Source organism: Pan troglodytes, chromosome 19 (genome assembly GCF_028858775.2).
Source record: "Pan troglodytes isolate AG18354 chromosome 19, NHGRI_mPanTro3-v2.0_pri, whole genome shotgun sequence".
Taxonomy (NCBI): Eukaryota; Metazoa; Chordata; class Mammalia; order Primates; family Hominidae; genus Pan; species Pan troglodytes.
Genome location: NC_072417.2, coordinates 78,911,687 through 78,937,715, shown reverse-complemented (window position 1 = coordinate 78,937,715; position 26,029 = coordinate 78,911,687). Strand labels below are relative to the sequence as shown.

At 35.8% G+C, this 26,029-nt stretch overlaps 1 protein-coding gene across 28 annotated transcripts in view; it reads left to right on the top strand.

Annotated features, from left to right (window-relative positions):
* CEP112 (centrosomal protein 112) overlaps positions 1–26,029 on the top strand; it is a 555,600-nt gene that overhangs the window by 242,132 nt on the left and 287,439 nt on the right. For all 28 annotated transcript variants that reach the window (XR_010153365.1, XM_054670600.2, XM_024350558.3 and 25 more), the window contains one exon: positions 22,245–22,352. Coding sequence is in view for 27 of the 28 variants with exons in the window: in XM_054670600.2 (XP_054526575.1) it covers positions 22,245–22,352 (108 nt within the window). In the remaining variant the exon portion in view is untranslated. The remainder of the gene's footprint in view (positions 1–22,244; positions 22,353–26,029) is intronic.

Genomic DNA, 26,029 nt, shown 5'->3' with positions numbered 1-26,029 from the left:
TTAGAAATTGCCAAAGTTAGGAGTCAAAGGATAGGATACCACTATTGATTTTCTAGAAAATGAAAGGATTATAAAGTGATATTACTAAAAACTTTGTATACCAACAATTTGTACAACATAGATAAATGGACAAATTCCTAGAGAGATACAAATGATCAAAACTATCCCAAGAATAGAAAATCTGAATTGAAATATAATAAGAAATTTAATTGCCAATTAAAAATATTCTCACAAAGAAAAGTCTAAGACAAATGGCTTCACTGGCGAATTACATCAACTATTTAAAGAAGAAATAATTTTAATTCTTTGAAAACTCTTTCAGAATATTGAGGAAGAAGGAATACTTCTCAGTTAATTCTGTGAGGCCAGTATTACTCTGATATCAAAGCTGGACAAATATTTCACTAGTAAACTATGGATTAATACCTGTCATGAACATAGTCACAAAAGCCCTTCATGAGATTTTGGAAAACGGAATCTAGCAACATATACAGACAATTATACACCACGACCAAGCGGGATTTGTCGCAGGAATCCAAGATTGTTTTAACATTAGGAAATCAATTAATGTTACATATCATATTAATAGAATAATGGAAAAAATCACGTGATTGTCTTGATAAAGGCTGAAAAAGCATTTGAAAAATTCAAGCACCATTTATGATTTTAAAAATTCTTGGCAAATTAGGACTCGAAGCAAATTTACTCAACCTAATAAAGGACATCTATGAAAACTCCACAGCTAATAAAATTAATGTTGGAAGATTTAATTCTTTTCCTCCTAAGAACAAGGCAAAGATGTCTGGTTTTGCCACTTTTATTCAACATTGTATTGGAACTTCTAGCCAGTGCACCAAGGCAAAATACTACTGCTACTACTACTACTACTACTAATAATAGTAATGTATCCAGAATGGAAAGAAAGAAGTACAAATGTATCAGATATTATGATCCTGTATAGTGAAAACCCCACAAAATCTATTAAAGATATACTAGAACTAATACATGATTTAAACAAGCTTGCAGGATAAAATATGTAAAAATCACACTTTTATATACTAGCAGTGAAATATTTGAAAATGAAATTAAGAAAGCCATTTAATTCATAATAACGTCGAAAAGAATAAAATATTTACAAGTAAACAAATAAAATAAATTGAAGACTTAAGCATTAAAAACAAAATATTCCTAAGAGAAATGTTAAAAAGATCTAAGTAAGTGGAGAGCTATTCTTTGTTTATGGATTAGAAAGCTCAATTTTGTCAAGATGGTAATTCTCCGATAATTGACCTACAAATTCAATGCAATTTCTTTCAAAATTCCAATGTAATTTTTGGTAGAAATTGACAGTAAGAAATCTTTATTTTCACTAGTAAAGTTTAAAAAAAATTAAAACAGCAATAAGCTATTTTCCACCTAACACATAGATAGAAATTCATGAAGGCCTAAGGAAACAGGTAGTGACATGCATTTCTGCTGGGCATGTAAAGTTGTATAACCTTTTTGAAGGATCATTTTAACACTGTGTCTCCATTTACCTGTTGATTCTACTTCTAAGGCTATTTTTTAAAAAATACAGTGTGTGAGATGTGTGCTGACGGATGTTTATTGTGATGTTATTTATTAATGAGGAAAAATTAGAAAATACATGTCCAAAAATTGGAGAGAATGGAGAAATGATTAATTTTTTTAAGTTAAAAAAAGAATATTATATTTCTGTGGGAGAATTGAAAGCCCCGGAGATAATATAATCTCAGAAACCTTAAGAACCCTATCCAGACAAAATGAGGATGTTACCAGATAAGGATAGCCAGGGATGAAAGATCCTATTTGTGGAATTGGTTCCAGAACTACCCTTTTAATTGGTCCACTCCTCATATCATCTCTGACTGTTTTGTTGAATCCTGGCTCATCGTCTGTATTCGATCTTACTTCTTCAATTCTGCCAGACCTACTTGAGTCTCCTTCTTCTTTACCTAAGAGTTCATGTGTTTCTGTCTTCTTGGTATTACATTGCTGTGGACTGGTTAAATGATCCAATGAAGAACCCAATTTGGCGCATGCCTCTAGGATCCCCTCAAATTCCCCCCACATACCTGATTCCTATGTCCCATCTTTCTGAGCAGCCCTCACCAGGCCTGATCTGTCTGTCTAGTGTGCTAGATTCAGACTCCTCGAAAACTAATAGTAACAGCAACCCATGAACAGGAAATTATTTTGGTTGTCTTCTGTTGAAGAAATATTCTTCACTGGTTTCAATTATATGTAGTTTTGCCAAGTGCAGTTGGGTTTCTGAAATAAAGAAAGCACCTTTGGTGTGAGTGTAGTAACAAGGGACCCCATTTAGAACATAATCCTTATAGCTAGGCTTATTCGCAAATCAAGTAATTCTTACATGGCAAATTTGAACAGATGTTAAAATATTAAAATATATATGTCAAACATGGTAAATTGTGTCTTTGATTACAGATTATCAGTTGATTAAAAAAATGTGAATCTGATATAACTCAAATTCTAAAAGAAATCAATCAGCAGAGTCATTATTTGGATAATCATAATGTGTTTAGATTTTTCCATAGTCTATATTTTTAAGTCTTTCTTTTCTGTTCTTGTTTTGAACCGCTTTTCTCTTCTTACAGAAATATTTTGTTTAAAAGCCAGCAGAGCTGTAGGGCATCTTTTTCCATTTGGAAACTGCTGCAGATTGCAGACAGTGGGATTTTGAATTAAAAAATAAAAGCTTTGAGTTTGTTGTAGAAAGAGAATTGCTGTTTCAAAAATAAAGCCCATGAGACAAAATGTAACAGACTTAAACTTTTTAAAAAATTGCTGCACACTCTTTCTTTCGCTTTGAAGAACATTTATCTCATTTAATATTGCTTAAATAATCTAATTTATACTGAAATGGTGAAATTTATTATAAGTTTAGCTCTCAGCAACTAATTGTGTAAAATGTACATATTTTAATTGTGAAAATGCATTATCGTTAGAATTATTTCTATGTGTATATATATATAATCATATTTTTCAAAGAAACAGCGTTCTATATTTACCTATTCTCTGTGAAACACATAAATGACTGAAAAAGACAGCTATGTTCTCTGAAGTATTGGCAGCAATTCTATTAAAGTAAATCTTTTAAATCTTGTATACCAGCAATATGAATGTCAGCTAACTAGTTCCTCCTGGGGCTTCCACTAGCCACTTGACTTTCCTAATTTATTTTTCTCCTCTTGAAAATACATCCTTATTAAATGCTATTTGCTGCTAAATATCTGGCTTTAAATTCTACTCCTTTTCTTTTTAACAGTCATTAGATATATGATGCTAACTTTATACCTGTAAAACCCACTGGTTTGTCATGAAAACAAAGTTCTGAAAAGCACTGGTGTTGATGAGTGAGGTTTATCCTGGTTTCTAGCACAATTGAAACTGGCTAGTCAGTTCCTTGCATTCTTAGAGATTTTTAAGTTTTAGTGTATCATCCTATTATTGTTATTGAATTAATGAAAAGAATTCTCAACTTACAAGGAAGCAAGAACGCTATCTGGATATGTTTGTGTCATTATGTGTCATTGGATAAGAAATAGACTTAAAGAACAAAACCAATTATCATACAAACCATTCATTATGACTTGGACCTTAGTCTCATTGTCCTTTTAGGCTTGTATTAGCTCATGTAATTTTAAATCAGCCTTTTAAGACTACTTTTATGATAATAAGAGACCCAATATAAATAGAAGCATTTTCTCTCGGTTAATTATTGATGATAATGGAGAAATGTCTCTATTAAATATTGTCTTTAAGATTAGGTAGCAGAGATAAAATTTTAGAATACCTTTAAATGTTTAAATAGATGCTATTATGATAATTAATGAATTCTAAATGACAGCTTCCAAAGAATATGTATAAGTATTTGGCTTTGAAAAACAAAAAATAAACAAAACACTTAAAAGAAAACTTGTATCTTTAAGTGCTTAATTGGATAGTAAGTGAAGCTTTTTCCTACTAATATTCATCAGTGACTAATCTCTTTTGCAGAAAGAAAATAAGCAAAATAATCATTTACTGAGAATATCAGGCTAGAAAACATGTCATTATGTCTCCACTTGGCTGATTTGTGAAAATAGTAACATTGTTATTTTTTAATACAGGGACTGTTTTATTGACTTACTGGCCAGTCAAAGGATTCAACAGACGGGATTTTTTCTTTCATTTATTCATAAAAAATTTATGAATACCTGCTCTCTAGTAGCCACTGTTGTAGATTCTGGGAATACACAGCTTATTTATAGGCATGTTTGTGGCTTGTGTGATAGACCAATGCATAAAGGTGTATGATTATAATAGATGGTGTAACTAGTGGAGTTCACAGGTCATTAAGAGAGCACAGAGGAGAGTCATCTAAGGTAGCCCGATGAGTTATGCACGTATCTGCATTGTGACATCTTTGTGTGACTATGAGTTTCTTAAAATGTTTACTTGTTAAAATGTTATTGGTAATGAACTTAGGTCACTAAATATAAATAAATATACAAGTAAATTTTGTATACAAATATACAAATACATTTTACAAATACATTTTATTCCTACCTACCAGCACAAATACAAAATAAAACTTGAAGAAGATGCCATTTATAGTAATATCAAAAAGCATCACTTACCCAAGAATAAATCTAACAAAAGATGCACAAGGTCTCTGTTCTGAAACTAGAAAGTGTTGTTGAGAGAAACTAAAGAAGACCTGAATAAGCTGAGGGATATATCATGTGTATGGATTTGAAGTCTCCATGTTATAAAAATGGCAGTTCTCAAATCTATAGAATCACTATAATTATAAAAATCAAAATCTTAAAAATAAAAAAAATTTAAAAAAATCAAAATCTTAACAGTGCCATTTTAGGGGAACAGAGGGGGACGCTGAAGCTGATTTCAAGATGTACATGAAATGCAAAGTGAATTCAATCTTGAAGAAGAATGCAATTGGAGAACTTATGTTATCAGATATTGAGGATACTGTTAAACCATGGTAATTAATAGAGTGTGGTATTGGCACAAGATGACCAGTGGAACAGAAGAAAGAGACCAAAAACACCCACACCTATATGATCAGTCTGATTCATGTCAAAAGGAGCTAGAGCAGTGCAATGGGGAAAAAAATGACCAATTCAATAAATGGTGCAGTATCAAGTAGATAGTCATATGGGGGGAAAAAGAATCTTGCCCCTTATTTTACCCCATTTATGAAATTAACTCCAAAAGGATTGTAAATATACAAATGAAGGGTAAAACGATTAAATTTTCAAACGAAGATGTAGGAACATTTTTGATAGTTGGGAATAGATAAAGATTTTCTAAATAGGAAACAAAAAGGCATAAAAAACAAAATATTTTAAAATTGGGATTCATTGAAATTAAGAACTTCTATTCATCAAAAGAGACCAGTACAAAGGTGAAAAGGCACTCCAGGTTGGGGAAGATAATTGAAATTCATGTGTTGAACAAAAGACTCATACCCAGAATAGATAAAGAACTGCGAATCAATAAGGGCTGACTTCAAATGGACAAATGGGTAAAATACTTGAACAGATATTTCACAAAAGTTGATTTCATATAGTGGCCAATTAACATATAAAAAGGGGCTTAGGGCTGGGCATGGTGGCTCATGCCTGTAATCCCAACACTTTGGGAGGCCGAGGCAGGCAGATCACCTGAGGTCAGGAGTTTGAGACCAGCCTGGCCAACATGGTGAAACCCCATCTCTACTAAAAATACAAAAATTAGCCGGGCATGATGGCAGGCACCTGTAATCCCAGCTACTCGGGAGGCTGAGGCAGGAGAATCACTTGAACCGGGAGGCAGAGGTTGCAGTGAGCCGAGATCGCACCATTACACTCCAGCCTGGGGGACAAGAGCGAGACTTCATCTCAAAAAAAATAAATAAAAAGGGGCTTAGTTTCTTTAGTCATCAGGGGAATGCAAAAATAAAACCACAATGCTATACTATTACACATCCAATGGAATGCCTTAAATGAAACAGAAAATAAAAAGTGTTTACAAGAATGGCAGAACAATGAAACTGATGTATACTACTAATATGAATATAAATGGGTACAACCATTTTGGAAAACTATTTGACAATATCTAAGAAAACTAAATATATGCGTGCCTTATTCTCAGCTATTCTGCACCTACATATATGCCATACTGAAATATGTATGTACTTGACAAAAAGACATGTACTAGAATATTAATAGCAGCATGATTTATAATAGTAAAAAAACTGGAAAATACCCAAATCCATCAGAAGTAACATGGATAAGTAAACTGTAGTCTAGTCACACAACGGAGTACTATACAGCAATGTGAATGAGGAGTCTACAAATCTACCTAATAACATGTTTGAATTTCACAGATGTAAAGTTGAACGAAATCAGCCACAAAGATCACAAACAGTTTTTATTATATGAATCCATTTATGTTAGAAACAGAACCAAACAAAATTAGTGAATGCAAGTTATTCTTGGATGGAGAGGTAATGACTTCTGAGATACAATTTATTGACCTGAGTGCTAGTTACATGGAGGTATTCAATTTGAGAAAATCATCCATGTTCCCTTTTCTTTAGCTTTATTATATTTCAATAAAATGTTTTTTAGAATGTTAATACTTGTCCAAAAGGAATTTATTATTTTAATATGTAAGAAAGTGTTTTGGCCAGGCGTGGTGACTCATATCTATAATCCCAGAACTTTTGAGGTGAGATGATCACTTGAGCCCAGGAGTCAGTCTGGGAAACAGAAGGAGACCCCCTATCTTGACAAAAAATTAAAAAATTATCTGGGCAAAATGGCATGTAACTATGGTACCAGTTACTCCAGAGGTTGAGGTAAGATGATCACTTGAGCCCAGCCATTTGAAGTTATAGTGAGCCATGGTCACTCCACTGCACTGCACTCTAGCCTGAGCGACAGAGCAATACCCTTTCTCCAAAAAACAAAAACAAAAAAAAAATAAAGTTTTAATTTCTTTAACTGTGTTTCCAAAACGTTAGTGATATTCTGCAACAATTATGATGTTCATGAAAATAACTGTAATAATAACCCATTTAACTTTATTGCTTTTCTTTTATTAATAAAGAAATATGATTCTTAAGATATATGAAAGCTGATTATCTAAAAGTAGTAGAATAATGAAGTAAGGGGCAGTGCTTTGAGCAGGGAAGAATAGTTAATTCATTAATAGATTTTTAAAAAATGTAATTTGATTTGATTTTAATTCTGGGATACATGTGTAGGACATGCAGGTGTGACATAGGTAAACATGTGCCATGGGGGTTTACTGCACCTTTCAACCCATCACTTAAGGTATTAAGACCGACATGCATTAGCTATTTATCCTGATGCTCTCCCCTCCCTGTGTCTATATGTTCTCTTTGTTCAGCTCCTATTTACAAGTGAGAACATGCAGTGTTTGGTTTTCTGTTCCTGTGTTAGTTTGCTGAGGATAATGGCTTCCAGCTCCATCCATGTCCCTGCAAAGACATGATCTCATTGCTTTTTATGGCTGCATAGAACTTCACAATGCAACGACAAGTCTCAAAAGTTAAGTAGACCAGGGAAAATAATTTAGATCTTGCTGAAATAAGACAGGCAGAAAAGATTAGAGAAAAAAGAATGAAAATAAATGAACAACACCTCTGAGAACTATCGGATTATGTAAAAAGACCAAACCTATGACTGATTGGTGTACCTGAAAAAGACAGGGAGAATGGAATCAAGTTGGAAAACATACTTCAGGATATCATCTGGGAGAACTTACCCAACACAACAAGATAGGCCAACATTCAAATTCAGGAAATTCAGAGAACCCCAGTAAGATACTCCATGAGAAGATCAACCCCAAGACACATAATCATGAGATTTTCCAAGGTAGAAATGAAGGGAAAAAATGTTAAGGGCAGCCTGAGAGAAAGGCCAGGTCACCTACAAAGAGAAACTCATCAGACTAACAGTAGACCTCTCAGCAGAAACCCTACAAGCCAGAAGAGATTGGCTGCCAATATTCAACATTCTTAAAGAAAAGAATTTCCAACCCAGAATTTCTTATCGGGCAACTAAGCTTCATAAGTGAAGGAGAAATAAAATCCTTTTCAGGCAAATAGATATGTTAGGCTTGTTGTTTTGTTTAGGTAAACTTTTATGGTGTTAGTAATGTAGTTAAATGTCCAGAAATATTTCTACATTTCCTATCTCTCCTATTTCATACCTTTCTTCACCCACACTAACATACATATAAGACATGTTGTCTTTCTTATATCAACTGATGATTGTCTTTCACAAATGCACTACAGATATCATCAGTTAACATGGTCATTGATTTTCCTTGTTGAGAACATTAGTTCCAATTGGTTCTTTAGCCAGGCACAGAAATAAATGTTTATCTTTCTGCCATTTATGTCTATCTGCCAGCCTGCCTATCTATTCATATCTATGTATCTATGTAGCTACATATGAAAATATTTGAAGGATTATTTCTTACACCTTAAGCCTATCTATTCATATCTATGTATCTGTCTAGCTACATATGAAAATATTTGAAGAATTATTTCTTACACCTTAAATATGTATTAAATACAACAAAATATATTTTGAATTGTGTACTTATATATAATTGCATAATTGTATAATATGAATTGTATATGTCAAATTACTTAGAGTATAATAACACAATAGTACTTTACTGGAGAAAGAGTAATGACTTATTATGACTGTATCTGATGGAGACTGCCAGATGCTCATCCAATATACATTCCTACTTTCTTAGTAATAGAACCTTGATTTTACTTAGGGCAACATGAGACACAGTTTTAAAACTATACTCTTACTTTGTAGATGGAGCTGGACATTTAAAGTAGTTCAAGTAAGTTGAGATGCAAATAGGATAATTAATTTGCTATCGGCAGGAACTTGCAGGAAAGCCCCCTAAAAGGGGATTCACCTCACCTGATACTTACCCTTTGCCCTTCAGTCTTTACCCTTCACCCTTTACCCTTCCTTTTCCAGATATGCAAAGCTACAGAAACCATTTTGCAACCGCTAGGAGAAGGCTGAATTGCAGTTGCCCTGACATCTTTGAGCTGCCAATGTAGCAGACTACTTCTGAACTTTTTGTAACATAAGGGAAAAAAAAATAAGCACCTATACTATTTAAACCAGCAGTACCCAACCTTTTTGGCACTAGGTACTAGTTTTCTGGAAGACAGCTTTTCCATGGACCTGAAGGATGGTTTGGGGATGAAACTGTTCCACCTGAGATCATCAGGCATTAGATTCTCTTAAGGAGTGTACAACCTAGATCCCTCGCATGCACAGTTCACAATAGGGTTCACGCTCCTGTGAGAATCTAATGCCAACACTGATCTGACAGGAGGTGGAGCTTAGGTGGTAATGCTCACTCACCCTGCCACTCACCTCCTGCTGTATGCAGGGTTCCTAACAGGCCAAGGACCAGTACCAGTCCATGGCCCCGGGGGTTGGGGACCCCTTGTTAAAGCTATGGATACGTGGGCTTTCTCTTACATATACCAACAAGTAATTTTTGAAGCACCATATCAGGAAAATCTAATACACTTCAAGCCAGGTGTGGTGGCTCACACTTGTCTGTAATCCCAGCTACTTGGAAGACTTGAGGCAGGAGAATCGCTTTAACTGGGAGTCAGAGGTTGCAGTGAGTTGAGATTGTGCCACTGTACTCCAGCCTGGGCCACAGAGCAAGACACTGTCTCCAAAAAAAAAACAACAAAACAAAACAAAACCTAACACACTTTATTATCTTTGAACACTAAACAGCCACAGAAATGTACTCAAGCCCTTTTCTGTACCTTTTTTGGCCACTAGGTTTTAATCTTAGGTTCTCTTGAAGCCTGAGTTATACAATAAAGGCGTTTCCTTTATGTATTTCTTTTTACTTGAAGTTGAATGGAATACAGAATGTTGCATGATGAAGCAGAATGTTGTGTATCTATGGCAACTGAGAACACTGTGTTTTTCTACAAAGTGTTTTGTAAGATGATTTTTGAATTTTTGTTATATTGTGAAAAGAGAATGGAATGGGGTCTGGCATTTTCGGTCAGTATCATCTAAAATAACATGTATTTTGTTTTGTTATAATATCAGTTGTTATTTACTTTGAATTTTTTAAAATCTTTTGGTACAAAAGCCTTTTAATGTGTTTTAAATTATTTAGATAGAAGATAATCTATTTTTACCAACTTTGAGTACATAAAATTCTTCTATTTTAAGTACTTAAATGTTTAACATTTTAAATATTTTAATGTTTATTATTTATTTTTAATATTTTAACTTGCCCAAAGTAAAAGGAACAAAAACCAATTTTATATGTAGATTTGTCTTAAAAATGCTGAATATGTCAGGCCTACCATCCTTGATTTACCTTCTGTTTAGTTCCTGTATCACTTTTGCTTACCATTTCATCCTTAAGAGATTTTTTTGACCCCAAATAATTTTAATTTTAATTTTTTATATTTTTAATTGACAAATCATAATTGTATATATTTATGAGATACAATCTGATGTTTTGATATATATATCAAAATGCACACATGCACACAATGTAGATGATTAAAACAAGCTAATTAACATAGCCATAACCTCATTTACTTGTTTTTTGTGGTGACTATTTGAAATATACTCTCTTACCAATTTTGAAATATGTATTATTAACTATAGTCACTATGCTCTGCAGTTGATCACTAGAAAGTATTCTTCTTGTCTAAGTGAAACTTTGTATCCTTTGAACAGTATCTCCCCAATTCCCTTTTCCTACTCTCGCCCAGCCTTTCCTAACTACCATTGTACTCTCTACTTCTGAGTTCAACTTTTTTAGATTCTACCTGTAAGTGAGATAGTGCCATTTTGTCTTTCTGTGCTTGGCTTATTTAACTTAACACAATGTCCTCCAGGTTTATCCATGTTATCACAAATGACAGAATTTCCTTATTTTTAAAGGCTGAATAGTATTCCAAGATATATACATGCCACATTTTCTTTATCCCTTTATCCTTCAATGGATACATAGGTTGATTCCATATCTTGTCTATTGTGAATAATGCTGCAATGAACATGGGAGTGTATAGATCTCTTTGAAATTTTGATTTCAATTCCTTTGATTTATGCTGAGTAGTGGGACTGCTGGATGAAAAAATGGTAGTTCTATTTTTAGTTTTTTGAGGAAATTCCATACATTTTCTGTAGTGGTTATACTAATTTACATCCTCACCAGCAGTGTACAAGGGTTCCCTTTTCTCCGCATCCTCAGCAGCACTTGTTCACTTTCATCTTTTTGATAAAAACTGTTCTAACAGTAGTGAAGTGATATCTCATTGTAGTTTGAACTGGCATTTCCCTAATTAGTGATGTTGAGCATTTTGTTCCATCAGCTTGTGGGGCATTTTTATGTCTTATTTTGAGAAATATCTGGTTAGGTCCTTTGCCTGTTTTTTAATCAGTTTATTTTTCTTGCTATTGAGTTATTTGTGTTCTTCATATATTTTGAATATCAATCCCTTATAATATGTATGGTTTGCAGATATTTTCTTTCATTCTGTAGGTTGTTTTTTTACTTTGTTGATTGTTTAGTTTCCTGTGCAGAAACATTTTAGTTTGATGTAATTCCATTTGTCTGTGTTTGCCTTTGTTGCTTGTGCTTTTATTGTCATATCCAAGAAATCTTTGCTAAGACTGATGTCAGGAAGCTTTCTCCCTGTATTTTCTACTAGTTTTAGAGCTTCAACTTTTATATTTAAGTCTTTAATCCATTTTGAGTATATTTTTGTATATGGTGTATGATAAAAACCCAATTTCATTTTTTTCTGTATGTGAATAGCCACTTTTCTCAGTACCATTTATTGAAGAGACCATCCTTTCTCCTATTGTGTGATTTTGGCACCTTTATTGAAATCAATTGTCTATAAATGGATGTTTATTTCTGAACTCTATCCTGTTCCTCTGGCTAATGTATCAGCTCTTGTGCCTATACCATGCTGTTTTGATTAATGTAGTTTTTTATTATATTTTGATGTCAGGTAGTGTGATGCCTCCAGCTTTGTTGTTGTTACTTATTGTTCAAGATTGCTTTGGCTATTTGGAGTCTTCTATGATTCCATACCAATTTTCGGATTGGTTTTTCTATTTCTGTGAGAAATGACATTGGCATTTTGATAGGAATTGCTTGAATCTGTAGATTGCTTTGGGTAGTGTGGGCATTTTAACACTATTAATTCTTCTGATCCGAGAACACAGGATATGTTTCTACCCGTGTTTTCCTTAATTTCTTTCATTGGTGTTTTATAGTTTTCAATGTATACATCTTTTGCCTCTTTGGATAAATGAATACTAATTATTTTATTTTTATTGCTATTATAAATGAGATTCTTAAAAATTTCTTTTTTGGGCTGGGAGTGGTAGCTCACACCTATAATCCCAACACTTTGGGAGGCTGAGGCAGGTGAATCATCTGAGGTCAGGAGTTCCAGACCAGCCTGACCAACATGGTGAAACCCCATCTCTACAAAAAATACAACAATTAGTTGGGCATGGTGGCGAGCACCTGTAATCCCAGCTACTCAGGAGGCTGAGGCAGGAGAATTGCTTGAACCTGGGAGGCGGAGGTTGCAGTGAGCCGAGATCTTGCCATTGCACTCCAGCCTGGGCAACAGAGCAAGACTTTGTCTCAAAAAAAAATTTTTTTTTGAATCGTTTGTTACTATTGTATAGAAACACAGATGATTTTTGAATGTTGATTTTATTCAACTCTGCTGAATTCATTTATCAATTCAGTTTTTGTGTGTGTGTGTGTAATCCTTAGGGTTTTCTGTATATAGATTATGTTATCAGCATACAGAGACAATTCTACTTCTTCCTTTCCTACTAGGATGCCTTTTTTCCCCATTATCTTGCCAAATTACTCTGGCTAGGACTTCTACTAGTATGTTGAAAATAAGTGTGGACATCCTTGTCTAATTCCAAATCTTAGAAGAAGAGCTTTCAGCTTTTCACCATTGAGTAGGATTTTACCTGTGGGCTTGTCATACATGTTGATTATTATGTTATGGTATGTTTTTTTTCTATACTTAATTTGTTAAGAGTTTTTATTATGAAATGATGTTGAATTTTGGCAAGTGATTTTTCTGCATCTATTGAGATAATCATGTGGTTTTTATTCTTCATTTTATTAATGTGTTGTCTAACATTTATTGATTTGCATATGTTGAAACACTTTTGCATCCCAGGGATAAATTCCTCTTGATCGTGGTTAGCTGATCATTTTAATGTGTTGTTGAATTCTGGGTTGTTTTTTTTTTGCTAGTATTTTATTGAAGATTTTTGCATCTATGTTCATTAGGGATATTGGCCTGTAATGTTCTTTCCTTGTGTCCTTGTGTGTTTTTGGTATCAGGGTAACATTGGCGTTACGATATGAGTTTGGAAATATTCCCTCTACTTCAGTTTTTTGGGAAGAATTTGAGCAGGATTGGTATTAGTTCTTCTTATGTTTGGTAGAATTCAGCAGTGAGCTGAAGCTTCTCTTTGTTGAGAAGCTTCTCTTTTTCATCATGTCCTGAGCTTCTCTTTGTTGAGAAGTTTCTTGCTAATGATTCAGTCTCCTTAGTCATTGCTGGTCTGTTCAGATGTTCTATTTCTTCATGACTCAGTCGTGGTAGGTTCTATATGTGTAGGAATTCATCTGTTTCCTCAGCTATACAATTTGTTGATGTATAGTGGTTCGTAATTCTCCCTTGTTTTTGTGTTTCTATATTATCGGTTTTAAAGTCTGCCCTTTCATTTCTGATATTATTTATTTGAGTCTTCTCTTTTATTCTTAGTCTAGCTAATGTTTTGTAAATTTTATTTTTTTTGAAAAACCAACTCGTAGTTTCAATGATCTTTTTTATTGTTTTTCTAGTCTCTATTTCATTTTTTTCTGCTCTGATCTTTATGACTTCCTTCCTTCTCCTAACTTTAGGCTTAGTTCATTTTTCCTTTTTTTTAGTTCTGAGGTATAATATTAGGTTGTTGATTTGAGGTTTTTCTTTCTTTTTTTAAAAAAATTGATACAGGTGTTTTTTTGCCATTAATTTCCCTTGTAGGACTCCTTTTGCTATATCCCATAAGTTTTGGCATCCTGTGTCCCGTTTTTGTTTGTCTCAAGTTTTTTTTAAATTTTTTCTTTTGATTTTTTTGACTTACTGGTTGTTCAGGATTATGTTATTTTCACATATTTGTGAATTTTCCAAGGTTTCTCCTGTTAATTGATTTTTAATTTCATACCATTGTGATTGAAAAAGACACTTTATATTATTTAAATCCTCTTAAATTTGTTAAGACTTGTTTTGTAGCCTAACATAGTTCTGCAGAATGTTTCATGTGTACTTGAGATGTAAGTGTATTCTGTTGCTGTTGGATGGAATGCTGAGCATAATGTCTTTTAGGTACATTTGCTCTAAAGTGTAGTTTAAGTCTGATGTTTCCTTATTGATGTTCTATGTGGATGATCTGTCTACTGTTGAGAGTGTAGTACTGAAGTTCTCTCCTGTTATTGTATTACAGTCTATCTCTTCCTTCATATCTATGAATATTTGCTTTATATATTTAGGTGCTGTTATATTGGGTGTGTATATGTTTGTAATTGTTATATCCGTTTGATGAGTGGAGCCCCTTATCACTATATGATGACCTTCTGTTTCTCATTTTACAGTTTTGACTTAAATTCTATGATATGGTTTGGCTCTGTGTCCCCATCCAAATCTCACCTCAAATTGTAATCCCCATAATCCCCACGTATGAAGTGTGGGACCAGGTAGAGGTGATTGGATCATGGAGGTGGTTTCCCCCATGCAGTTCTCTTGATAGTGGGTGAGTCTCATGAGAGCTGATGGTTTTATAAGCATCTGGCATTTCCCTTGCTTGTACTCACTCTGTCCTGTTGCCCTGTGAAGGAGGTGTCTTTCTTCCCCTTTGCCATCTACCATGATTGTAAATTTCCTGAGGCCTCCGCAGCCATGCTGAACTGTGAGTCAATTAAATGTCTTTCCTTTATAAATTGCCCAGTCTCATGTATGTCTTGATAGCAGTGTGAGAATGGACTAATGTACTCTATTTTATCCAATTTAAATATATCTACCCTTGCTCTCTTTTCATTTCTATTTGCATGAAATATCTTTTCTATCCCTTCGCTTTTAGTCTATTTGTGTCCATAAACATGACATGAGTCTCTTGTAGGAAACATGTAGTTGAGTTTTGTTTATTTATCCAGTTACTTTATGTCTTTTGATTGGAGAATTTAGTTCATTTATATTCAAAGTAATTATTGATAGGTAAGGATTCAGTACTTCCATTTTGTAATTTATTTTCTGGTTGTTTTGTAGATTCTTTGTTCTTTTTTTCTTCCTCACTTGCTATCTTTCTTTGCAGTTTGATGATTTTCTGTAGTGATATGCTTTGAATCCTTTCTTTTTATGTTTTGTGCAACTACTATAGATTTTTACTTTGTGGTTACCATGCGACTTACATAAAACATCTTCTACTTATAACAGGCTACTTCAAGATGATAATAACTTTATTGCATATAAAAACTGTACACTTTTATTCTCCCTTAATTTTATGTTTTTGATTTCACAATTTACAGCTTTTTATAATTTGTATCCTTTAACAATTTTTTTTTGAGACAGAGTCTTGGTCTGTCACCCAGGCTGTAGTGCAGTGGTGTAATCTCAGCTCACTGCAACCTCCGCCTCCCAGGTTCAAGCAGTTCTCGTGCCTCAGCCTCCCGAGTAGCGGGGACTACAGGCACACACAACTGTGCCCATGTAACTTTTGTATTTTTAGTAGAGATGGGGTCTTACTATGTTGCCCAGGCTGGTCTTGAACTCCTGAGCTCAAGTGGTCTGCCCACCTCAGCCTCCCAAAGTGCTGGGATTACAGACGTGAGTCACCACACCTGGCCTCCCTTAACAGTTTATTGCAGTTATAGTTGCTTTTAAAAGTTTTGTTTTTTAACCATCATACTAGAGATAAAATTGCTTTACACACCATACTTACAGCACTAAAGTCTTCTGAATATGACTATGTATTACTTATACCATTGAGTTTTTTACTTTCATATGTTTTATGTTATTAGCATATGAAAGTGACTGTTTCTCAGCTTAAATAACTCCTTTTCATAATTCCTGTAAGGCAAGGCTCATGGTGATGACCTCCCTCATTTTGGGGGGAAGATGGAGGTGCGGGAAGATTTTACTTCTCCCTTATTTCTGAAGGATAACTTTGCCAGGTAGAGTATTCTTGATTGACAGCTTTTTTCCTTCAGTACTTTGAGTATATATCTTCCCACTGTCTCCTGGCATGCAGGGTTTCTGCTGAGAAATCTGCTGATAGCCATGTTACAACTCCCTTGTATGTGATATGTATCTTCTCTCTTTTGGTTTTCAGAATTCTTTCTTTGTTTTTGATTTTTGATAATTGATTATGATGTGTCTTCGTGAACTGTCTTTGGGTTGAATTCGATTGTAACCTCTGAATCTTCTGTCCCTGGATATTGACATGTTTTTCTAGATTTGGGAAGCTTTCAGCCATTATTTCTTAAATATGCTTTTTTGGGGGGCATTTCTCTCTCTCTTCTCCTTTGGATCTCCTATTATGTGAAAGTTAGGTCTCTTGATGGTGTCCCATAATTTTCATAAGCCTTCTTTATTCTTTTTACTTTTTGCTCCTGTGACTCAATAATTTTAAATGTCCTGTCTTTGAACTCACTGATTCTTTCTTCTATTTGTTTGAGTCTGATGTTCAAGCTTTTAATAAAATTTTTCAGTTTAGTTATTGTATTCTTTATCTCTAGGATTTCTATTTTTAAAAATAATTTCCGTTCCTTTGTCAAACTAATTCTTTTGTCTGTATATTGTTTTTCAAGTTTTATTTACTTTTCTATCCATATTTTCTTATAATTCTATTGATATGGTGTAGATCTATGTCCCAAACCAAATTTCATTTCAAATTGTAATTCCCAGTTTTGGAGTTTGGGCCTGGTGGGAGGTGATTGAATCATGGGGGTGGGTTCTCCTGAATGATTTAGCATCATCCCCTTGGTGCTGTTCTCGTGAAAGTGAGGGTGTTCTCATGAGATCTGGTTGTTAAAAGTGCGTAGCACCTTCACTCTCACTCTCTCTTGCTCCTACTCTAGCCATGTGATGCACCTGTTCCCCCTTTGCCTTCTGCCATGATTGTAAGTTTCCTGAGGCCTCTCTAGAAGCTGAACAGATGGTAGCATCATGCTTCCTGTACAGCCTGTTGAACTGTGAGCCAATTAAACCTCTTTTCCTTTATAAATTCTACTCTCAGGGCTTTATAGCAATGCAAGAACATACTAATACATCCGTGATCTTCTTAGAAGGAATATTCTGAATTGTCAGTCATTTTATAGATCCTCATATTTTTAGGGTTCATTGTTGGGAGATTTCTCTCTTAGTTTCTTTTTGTGGCGTATATTTCCTTGATTTTTTTTGTAATCTTTGTGTACTTACCTTCATGTCTGTACGTTTGATGAATTGGCTTCCTCTTTTGGCCTTTGTAGATGTCTTTTGGTGGGGATGGACACTTTCAATATTTAGTCTAGCCTAAGATTCTGGATGAACCAGCTGATAGTGACCATGAGCAAGCAGATTTTGCTATTGGGTTCTTTAGTTACGAGGGGCTGCTGCCTGTTATATGAAGTCAGGTGTGGCTCCTGGTTGTGCTTCACAGTCCAGTGAGACCATTGGCTAGGCTGCATAATCAAGCACAGCTGCTGGCTGGGCTCTGTGATAACCTCTGATTAGGCAGGGTTGCAGGCTGGGTTCCCTGGCATGGTGGTACTCATGTTTGAAATCTGTAGTTGGACAGGGCTGAAGGTCAGACTCCAATGCTGTCAAGGTCTCTGGGGTTGCTGCTCAGCCAGCCACTCATATGGGCAAAGCTAGATGCTATGCCCACAATTATGTGTAGTTTTGGGCTTGGCTCCCTGCCTGCACCTCAGGCTGGGCTCCAACACTAGACAGGGGCAATCACTGCTAAGATTGGATTGGACTACATGCTCTGCTCTGCAGATATGCAGGGATCTGAGCTTGCCTCTGAGCCTGGGGAAGTATGCCAAGCTCTGAGGCTGGGTGGCAAATCTGGCTAGGGACTTGAACTTGGCAGATCTGTCAACTGTGCTTCCTGCTCAGTGATGCTATTTGTTGTTCTCTCTGGTTGGGTGCCTCCACTGACCAGAATGCAGAGGTTGCTGTGAGCTCCATTTTCCCTTCTTTGTTTCTAGCTGATCTCAGATGTTCTAGCCCTGCTAATACTCCCAATGTTCCTTTTAAGGCGAGGCAGAAGTGGGCCTCCTGCCAAGCATCTTGGAATGCTGGGAAAGCTGGATGTTCACGTCTTTCCCACTGTAGAAACCATGGGCCCAGGGTAATCCTCTCTGTGTGGCACTATGGTGGTTTGTGGGAGGGATGATACAGTCAACATGAAACCATTTCTATTATTTTTGTAATGTGACTTTTGTCAGTTCTGTAATCCAAGAGCATGTCTCAGCCTCACTCCTATGTTCTGGAATATTCACGAAGGTTTTCTTGTCTGTGAATTGTTGCTAGTTGGATTTCTATGAGATAGACTGGAGCTGTGGAACTTCTATTCTACCATCTTGCTGATGTCCCTCCTCCTCATCCTTAAGAATTTAATACATCTTTACTTCGCATACCATGGCAGCTATTTAATAAATATACAAAAGAAAGACTTGCCATAGTTCTTTTATTTGTGGGCTCATTATCTGCATTACTAAACAAAGCTTACATATTTGAAACATTTCCATTTTATAGAGAAATACACAATGTGCTAGAAGAATAAAGATGTTAAGTCCTAGAGCATAGAGAGAAGGAAGGCATTTATTCAGTTAGTGGGATTAAAGAACACCTTAGAGAAGAAGGAAAACTTGAGTCAACTTTGAAAAGACTGACTGGATGAAAAAAAAAAATGAAAAGACCTACTGATAGTATGATGGTCAAAAGGCCCTAGAGTCAAGAACAGCCATGGCTTGCTTGGAAAATATCAAGGGTACTGGAGTCTGGATTGCTGAGGACAGATTAAGGAGCATCTCACTTGAGGTCCAATATGAAAAGCACTGAAAGAAAGAGAGTCTTGAAACCAAAGTCTTGAGTTAGAAACAAAAAACCAAAGTGTGCTTGACTGTGCTTCCTTTAATCATTCCTTAAATTTATTCTTGACCACAATACTAATTATCTATGAATCAGTAATCTTAGAACTCTAATTGAATTTTACACTGATGACTTAATATTTTTGGGATTGCAATCCTTGGTATTTACAAAGAAATACTTGGGTGCTAAATATCATGCTATAATCTAGAGGGCATTCAAACTTCAATGTAAGAACCAGAAACTGGAATGTGGTGTTAGACACAGTAGTGGGTGGTAATATGCATTTTGTTCTCATGCAGTGAAACTGGTTGCCTTTCACTGAACATCTTTGTTCCTAGAACCTTAAAGTCTAATCATGTCTGAATAAATGCATTGAAATGTTTTTTTCAAATATATTGTGAAAAACTGTGAAAGAAGCATTTTTCATAGTTCATTTCCTCCAATATTCGTGTCTTAACTAATCTTAGTGCTTACCAAAAGGTAACCTGAAAGAAGGCATTGTGTACAAGCTGAACAAAGTACAAGTAGTTCCACATACCAGTGAAGCAGAATAATAAGTAATATAAAGTAGCCAGTGGTAGAATGGTTGCCACGTTAACTGGTAATTGCCTCAGACAAAAAATATTGTCTTAAGTTATACCCAAATGTGCAGGGGTTTAAAGACAAGTAAAATACTGCATTGCTTTGAATAAAAGGCACCATTTTCATGTTGTTGACATGGAGAGCTTTTTCATGACTGTAAGAACATCTCTTTCTCATTGCATCTGATCATAACATGGACAAAGTGATAGAAAAAGTTAGATCCAACATGCTTTTATTTATTTTATTTATTTATTAAAGAATTTGGAACTAAACGTTGGAAACTGTAAATTCAGCAAGTCTTGAACCAAGTTGGGTACACTGTGCAATCTTTGTTTTCATTTGATTAGTATTTATTGATTCCCTGTATGTGCCAGGCACTGTGATAAATCATTGATACTATTTCACTGACGACAGTGAACATGGGGTGACATTACACTGCAGGAGAGAGACATTACAAACAGCCCTAATGAAGATGTAGATTATATAGTGAATCTGAAGGTGATATATCCTGTGGAACAAAAGGGTAGCTAAGCAGGGATAGGGGGACTAGGTGGACTTAGTGGCTGGGGAATTGCAATGTACAATTTAAAATTGAGTGGTCTAGAAGGTCTCAGTACAAAGGTGATGCTAAACAAAGCCTCAATACTTTGAGAAAGAAACTGTGTGAATATCAGGCAGAACCTCCTGCCCACAAGGTGAGAGCACTTCTGACACATTATAGGCCTGGGCAGCAGGTAGGTGGACTGTGGTGGTGGTAGTGGGATAGAGCAGTAGAGGTGAGCTGTGAGAGGTCACTGGGATTGGATTATGTGAGGCCTCATGGGTGTGGTGGAATCTTTGACTTTTCCTTTTTCCATTTTCTTTTTTAATAACAGCTTTGTTGAGATAAAATTCACATACCAACAATTCACTCGTATGTGTACAATTCAGTGGTTTTAAAAAATGTATTCAGGATGTTATGCAAACATCATCACAATCAATTTTAGAAAATGTTCATCTTCCCCCAAAGAAACACCATACCCTTTAACAGTTACCGTCCCAGATCACCATCTCACCCTAGGCAACCACTAATTTGTTTTCTGTTTCTATGGATTTGCCTATTCTGGAAATTTAATATAAATGGAATCCTACAGTATGTGGTCTGTTGTGACACTTAGCTTAATGCTGTCAAGGCTCATCCATGTTATAACATGTGTTAGTTTTTTTTCTATTTATAATTAATTTTTGTTTTGAGACAGGATCTTACTCTTTTTCCCAGGCTGGAATGCAGTGGTGCAGTCATGGCTCACTGCAGCTACAACCTCTGGGGCTTAAGCGATCCTGCTGCCTTAGCCTCTCAAATAGCTGAGACTGTAGGCCCGTGCCACCATGCTCGGCTAATTTTTTTTCTTTTTTGTAGAGACACAGTCTCACTATGTTGCCTACACTGGTCTCCGACTCCTGGGCTCAAGCGATCCTCCTGCCTCAGCCTCCCAGAGTATATGTATTAATACTTCTTTCCTTTTTATGATTGAATAATATTCTACTGTAAGAATATACCACATTTTGTTTATTCATTTATCAACTGATGGATATTTGGGTGGTTTCCTCTTTTTGGATGTTATGAATAATGCTACTATAAACATTTGTAGACAAAGTTTTTGTGGATGTATGTTCTCATTTCTTACCTTGGAGTGGAACTACTGGGACACATGTAACTCTATTTAATGTTTTGAGGAATTGTCAGACAGACTGTATTCCAGCATGTCTATACCATTTTATATTCCCAGCAGCAGTGTTGAAGGTTCTGACTTCTCTACGTCTTTACCAATACTTGTTACTATTTGTCCTTTTTTATTATTGCTATTCTTTGGGGCATGAAGTGATATGTCATTCTTGTTTTAATTTGTAGTTGCTTAAAGACAGTGATGTGGAGCATCTTTTCAAATGCTTTTTGGCCTTTTGTATATCTTTTTGGAGAAATATCTATTCAGGCTCTTTGCCCACTTTAAAATTGAGTTTAATTATCCATTTATTATTGGGCTATAAGAGTTCTTTATATATTCAAGATATGTCTCTTATTAGAGATATGATTTGGAAATATTTTATCTCATTCAGCACATACCAAGGGCTTAATTAAATTTTGTTCAATAAATATTAGAATGCCTTAAATTATATTTTCACTGCATTATTGTTGTAATTTTAGAATTTAGTCAATTATATACCAATTTTAATTTCCCTCCTTAAATAATTAAAATATATTAAAATGAATTGATAAATGTCTCATTATTTTAATACATTTAAATTCATCATTATTATTGGTGAGGTGCTTAAAATCTGTCATTTAAACAAATGGACAAATTACAAAAACATGGAACACAATTGTTTGTTTAAAAAATTAATATTTGATTTTTAAATTTTATAGATGGAAAAAGTGGAGGCAGATCTAACTAGATCCAAATCTCTTCGTGAGAAACAATCAAAGGAGTTTTTATGGCAACTGGAGGACATCAGACAGCGGTATGAACAACAGGTTGGTCTTTCATTTTGATGCTGCCATTAAATTTTTAAAATACATATATAATTTATCTTTTAAAAATCACTATCACAAAATATCTGCATAATGAAAATATTACTAAGAGCTGTTATTACCAATATATTTAAAATAATGTTTGTTTCAATAAAATCTATAAACAGAATTTTAACACTCCACTGAAGTTTATTCTGACAGTTTGTTTTATCTGAATGTTTGATTGAAACATCGATTGTAATTGATGAGACTGGGTAGTTTATAAGAAAAGAGATTTGATTGGCTCACAGTTCTGCAGGCTGTGCAGAAAGCATAGTGGCCTCTGTTTCTGGAGAGGCCTCAAGAAACTCCCAATCATGGCAGAAGGAAGCAGAAGCAGGCACCTTACATGGCAAAAGCAGGAACCAGCAAGTGAACCAGTGAGAGAGAGAGAGAGAGAAGCGAGGAGGTGCCGTACACTTTTAAATGACCAGGTCACTCATGAACTCAGAGTGAGAGCTCACTTATCACCAAGGGGATGGCCCAAGCCATTCATGACGGATCCGCCCCCATGATCCAAACACCTCCCACAAGGCCGCACCTCCAACACTGGGGATTACATTTCAACATGAGATTTGGGTGGGAACAAGTATCCTAACAATATCAGTCATTCTTCTATCCTGTCAGAGCACTAGTTAAACCTCCATTTATTTGAGAAATAGGGTTGAGTACTTACTATGTGCCAGGTGCTGTCCCTGGCATGAGGGAGAACAGCAACAGAGAGAACATGCCTCCTCTCTCCTGGAGCTTGCTTTTTGATGAGTCATCAGTCTACAAATTAAAAAGTGAAATAATTTTGAAGAGTGAGTTATTATTATTATTATTATTATTATTATTATTTGAGAAGGAGTCTCACTCTCTCACCCAGGCTGGTGTGCAATGGCGCCATCTTGGTTCACTGCAACCGCCACCTCTCGGGTTCAAGCGATTCTTCTGCCTCAGCCTCCCGAGTAGCTGGGATTACAGGCACACGCCACCACGCCCGGCTAAATTTTGTAATTTTAGTAGAGACAGGGTTTCACCATGTTGGCCAGGCTGGTTTTGAACTCCTGATTTCAGGTGATCTGCCCACCTCAGCCTCCCAAAATGCTGTGATTACAGGTGTGAGCCACCACACCCGGCCTGAAGAGTGACTTATGAAGAAGAAAAGATGGTACCTTTATAGCCTTTGCCAGGTGGAGGGTGGGAAGGAGATTATAGCCTTGAATATGGTCGGGGTTTCCCTGACATTTGTGCTGAGTTCTAAAAACTAGGAAGGAGCCAGCCATGAGCTCTGGAGGAATAGTATTCCAGTCTGACGGAACTGCACGTTCAAAAATCCTGAGAAGAAAGCAAGCTGGAAGTGTTCAAGGAAAATAAATGATGATGAAAACCAGGTTAGCCAGAGTATGGGGAGAAAGGTTCCTGCTGTAGGAGATGAAGGGAAAGAGGGAGGTTAGGACCGGTTTGTGTAAGGAGTTGAGATTTTGTCGTCAGTGCTCTGCCTCTTACTTAGTAATACAAAGTTTTATTTTCTTCTTTTAAAAATATATTTCTGCTTATTCCCAGAATACTTAAGATTACCATTAATTTTTAGCTTGGTTTTGCTTTGGTAAACATGATCCTAAACCTCAATGGCTTAGAACAAAAAAGGCTTATTTCATACTTATGTCACGTGTCCTTTGAGGATTGACTGCAGCTCTGACCCATGTCATGTCATCTTGAGTCCAGTTTTTAGAATGAACTATCTGGAACGTTGCTATGGGAAATGGAAAAGGAAATATTTTGAGCATTTGCTGTCTTCTAAAATTGACTCAGAAGTAAGTTTACTCACATTTTATTGGCCAAAGCAAACATGGCCTCCCTGTTGTAATCCTCCGCCTGGAAGGAGTATCACAGAGAAGACCATCAAATGGGGTTAGCGTAAAACAATTTACCATGCTGACTACGATTGCAAACTTAGAAAATGTAAAAACGTAGAAAATGCTGGAACTGGATTTTAAGGCACATTCTTCATCAAGCAGCACAGGCGTTATGATGCTGGACCAGTAAAAAAGGAAATGTAGTCTTAGCAGACAAAATATTCATCAGTGAACAGTATATACATAGACATAATAATTAGATGACATTTATTGTTTTCAGCTTTAAAAACTAGCTTAGGGTTACAGAACAGGACATAGATGTTACCAACTGTATTAGTCTGTTCTCACGCTGCTAATAAAGACATACCCGAGACTGGGTAATTTATAAAGGAAAGAGGTTTAATGGACTCACAGTTCCACATGGCTGAGGGGGCCTCACAATCATGGCAGAAGGCAAAGGAGAAGCAAAATCACCTTTTATATGGTGGCAGGCAAGAGAGCTTGTGCAGGGGAACTCCCATTTATAAAACCGTCGGATCTTGTGAGACTTATTTACTACCATGAGTATAGTACGGGGGGAAACTGCCACCATGATTTAATTATCTCCACCTGGTCCCGCCCTTCACACATGGGGATTATTACAATTCAAGGTGAGATTTGGGTGGGGACACAGCCAAACCATATCACCAGCCTTGTTATTGTAACAGTAAAGGTTAAGACGGTGTAGGTATGGAAGTGGAAGAAAGGGATGGAGGGGCTGGGAGGGGAAGGGTGAGAGCACTGAGGTATTATCATGAAGTGTGGATTTGAGCAGCTGCCCGTATCATGAAACAAAACACAGAGGCTTTAGTATATTCCTAATTACAGGGTTGACCACTGGAGGAAGTGAGAGGAGTGGAGTAACTAATAAAATGGTGACAGGAGTGGGTCAAGGGAGTGTAAATGAGCTAAATCCCCATTTGTCCTAGTAGAAGGCCTATAAGGAATGCCTAGCTTTGGTAAATTAAGAAAGAGCTATGTAGCATATTTTGTAGAGGTAGGGAAGTAATCACCACAGAAAGGGGCACAGACATGTTTTAAAAGAGTTGCCACCAGTACAGGAGTGCGATGGGGCAAGGACCTGTTACTTTTTATTAGAAGATGATCTTTACCATTTTATTTTTAAAAATCGTGTGCATGTATGCAGACACATATGCATATGTGAATATGTACACTCTATATATACATATTCATATATAGGATATATATGTTCTATTGTTCCAAAAAAACTAATTCATATAGATTTTAATCCCAAAATTTTATTTCTTAGAACCTATCCTATAGAAATACTTATACATGTGCAAAAAGATGCATGTTCACATATGTTTCGGGAGGATTATTTGTAATATTGAAAAAAGTTATGAATAAAATGAATGATTAAATAAATTATGCTGGCCGGGCGCGGTGGCTCATGCCTGTAATCCCAGCACTTTGGGAGGCCGAGGCAGGCGGATCACGAGGTTAGGAGATCGAGACCATCCTGGCTAACATGGCGAAACCCCGTCTCTACTAAAAATGCAAAAAATTAGCCGGGCATGGTGGTGGGCTACTCGTGGTCCCAGCTACTCGAGAGGCTGAGGCAGGAGAATGGTATGAACCTGGGAGGTGGAGTCTGCAGTGAGCCAAAATCGCACCACTGCACTCCAGCCTGGGTGACAGAGCGAGACTCTGTCTCAAAAATAAATAAATAAATAATGCTAAATACCTACTGTGGAATACTGTATACTTATTAAAAAGATTGATATAAATCTGAAGGTGCCA